At 65.3% G+C, this 2,654-nt stretch overlaps 1 protein-coding gene across 1 annotated transcript; it reads right to left on the minus strand.

Moving 5' to 3' along the window:
- Positions 1 to 1,359: 1,359 nt before the first annotated feature.
- Positions 1,360 to 2,648, minus strand: ADM2 (adrenomedullin 2). The gene is made up of 2 exons (XM_011942235.1): positions 2,494 to 2,648; positions 1,360 to 1,893 (listed from the first exon to the last, which is right to left on the minus strand). The coding sequence occupies exons 1-2, from the start codon at positions 2,601 to 2,603 to the stop codon at positions 1,557 to 1,559; spliced, it is 447 nt and encodes a 148-aa protein (XP_011797625.1). The 5' UTR covers positions 2,604 to 2,648; the 3' UTR covers positions 1,360 to 1,556.
- Positions 2,649 to 2,654: the final 6 nt, after the last annotated feature.

Consider the following 2,654-nt stretch of genomic DNA (forward strand, 5'->3'; position numbering starts at 1 on the left):
CCAGCTCCTTCCCCTAGGGAAGGCCTGCTGTCCTCAGACCTCACTGATCCAGTGCTTCTCCCAGGGAGCTGGCCTTGACAGCCTTGCTGTGCGGCCCACCACCCTGACCACCTCTGCTGCAACCCTAGTCCATCTCCCAGTGCACGGAGGCCTCCACAGGGCAGGATCAGCCCGGACTGTTCCCACAGGGCCTCGTGGAGCACAGGTCAGTTACCTGGACCCGGCGATCCCTGAGCTCAGGGAGCAAGCACAGAGGCGGCGCCTGGGTGGGCGCTTCCAGGACCCTCCCCTTTGGAGGTAGTCACTGAGGGGCAGGCTGTGGGAGAATGTCCTGAGCTCTGCTGCAGCCTCTAGAGTTGGGGTGATCATGGCGACCCTCATGGGGTGGCCGAGAGGGTGACCCTAGCAAACATTTGCAAATTAAATGCTGTTTGCTAAGTAGTGGAAGGAACCCCTTCTGAACCCCGCGTTCTGCTGGACGACTGGGAGCCTCGAGTGGCACACACACGAGCCCCCCGTCCCCCCGGGGAAGGACACACACCAAGTCCGTGCACACTGGTAGTGGTTCTTGTTCTCGTCATGTGGGGCTGGGCTGCCCTCCCGGGCTCTTGGCGAGTCACCTGCTGCCCCCACACCTGGTTCCACTGGGTCCCCACACTGGGTGGTAGTGGGGCACCTGTGTTGCCTGTGGAGCCCCACCCTTGTCTGGCTGCCAACAAGGGTCTCACCCCCTTGAGGTGGGGTGGGTCTATTTGGGCTGGGGGATCTTGCCCTACCCAGCCCTGCCCTGTCCTGGGGTAGTAAGGGGGGTCCCTGTCCCAGAATGGTTTGGGGTGGCTTCTGAACTGCTAAGTTCTCCTCCTCGGCCTCCCACAGGGGATCCAGATGGAGCCCCCAAGGCTACCTCAGTCTGGGCTCCAGGGTTGGCAGCAGGAGCCACAGAGGTCCCTTCATGACCTCTGGAGGGCCACCATCCTTCCCTTGCCCAACCCCAGGGGGGCTACAGCATGCCACACTCCCTATCCTGTCCCAAAGGCATGGGGAGGGAGAGGCTGGGACCCCAGGCCAGGCAGGCAGGTGGAAGGGCTGGTTGTGCACAACAGCAGGAACAGCCCAGGCACAAGGCCGGGCTTCAGTCTGACTGCACCAGCAGCGGAGGGGCCGCTTCCGGCCAATTCAGCGCCTCTCCCCTGCTCATCCAGATGTGGCCCTGTGGGTTCAGGGCCCAGCTTCTGCTCCACGTCTCTGGCAGATGCCTCCTCTTTAAAACGCTCTTTAGCATCTGGTGCTGCCACCAGCTGGGTCTGGCAGCCGTCCCCCAAGGGTTTACAATTTCAGGGTGTTTAGGCTCCTTGACGTACCAGCACTGCACGTAGATCAGCGTCGGTCTACAGGTGTGCGAGGGTTTACGTGTGCGACGCCGTGCAGGCATTGTTGCCGCAGGACCTGCTGTCTGCAGCTCTGAGGGACTGGGCTGCGGAGGAGGTTCAGCTGCAGCTCTGGACGGGGGCACAGCACCCTGGCTGGGATGGGCAGGGGTGTGGCCGAGCCCCACTTCAGCCATAGCTGTGGGGGCTGCTGGGGTCCACAGGAGCTGAGTCCTGCCGGCCGGCCGGTCCCATGAGTTGCCACAGGCGGTGGCTGAGATTCTGCACCTGACAGGTGCCCAGCACACAGCCCACTCGCAGGAGCTGGGCTTGGGTCCTGCGGGAGCCTGAGTGTCTTCGGGGGCCCGAGTGTTGGCGGCCACCATCCCGGAGAGGCTGACCCATAGCAGGGGCCAGGCCAGCACCCCTGTGTGGCTGGAGGGCCTGGTGAAGCTTCCAAACCACAGGTCGGGGTGCGGGGTGCCTGGGCTGCAGGTTGCTGGAAGGGGTCCGGGCTGGGGGCTCCCTGCAGAGGCAGATGGAGAATGTCAACTGGATGGCTCAGACTTTCAGAGACCTCACACCTACCCACTTTTGCCTCTATACAGGCCTGGGTCACTGCCAGGGGAAGCCCACGGCCCCCACCCACACACAGCCTGGAGCACGGCCAGGGGAAGCCCACGCGTCCCCTTTGGGCTTGGGGCCTGGGACCATCTCAGTGGCCCGGGTCACGTGTCCTGGGAACCGGCACCTCCTTGGGCAAAGGGCACCCCAGCGGCCCAGGCTCTGCGGGTCACTACTCTCAGGGCTCAGGGTGACTCGGCTTCTGCCCTCCCTTTGGTCACAGGTGGGCCTGGGGATACCGCCAGCCTTCCCTCCCCCAGCAGGCACCCCCAGAAAAGGGGCTGCTGTGTCCATGTGTGTGGGGAGAAGCAACTGCCCTGTGTAGGGAGGCAGAGGACGAGGGCCCTCTGGCCCTGCTCAGGCGCTGCTGAGCCTGGGGCAGGGGCCTTGGTTTGGGACGGGAGCCCTAGCAGCAGGTGGGGGGTTGGAGGGAGGGCAGCCCCCCGCAGTCTGCTTCCCTGCGGGGGCCAGAGGGGCTGGCCGGCCCAAGACCTGGACTCACCTGGGTTTGACGGGACGCGGGTCCCCGCCCAGGCTGCGGGACAGCACGCCAGGGAGCTGCAGGCAGAGGAGGCTGATGCAACCCAGGGCGGCCGTCGAGATCCGGGCCATGGCGGGCGGCGCTGCAGGGGAGGGAGCGGTGAGCCGGGCAGGTCGGGGGCA

This window comes from Colobus angolensis, unplaced genomic scaffold (genome assembly GCF_000951035.1).
Source record: "Colobus angolensis palliatus isolate OR3802 unplaced genomic scaffold, Cang.pa_1.0 Scaffold208, whole genome shotgun sequence".
In the NCBI taxonomy this organism is placed as follows: Eukaryota; Metazoa; Chordata; class Mammalia; order Primates; family Cercopithecidae; genus Colobus; species Colobus angolensis.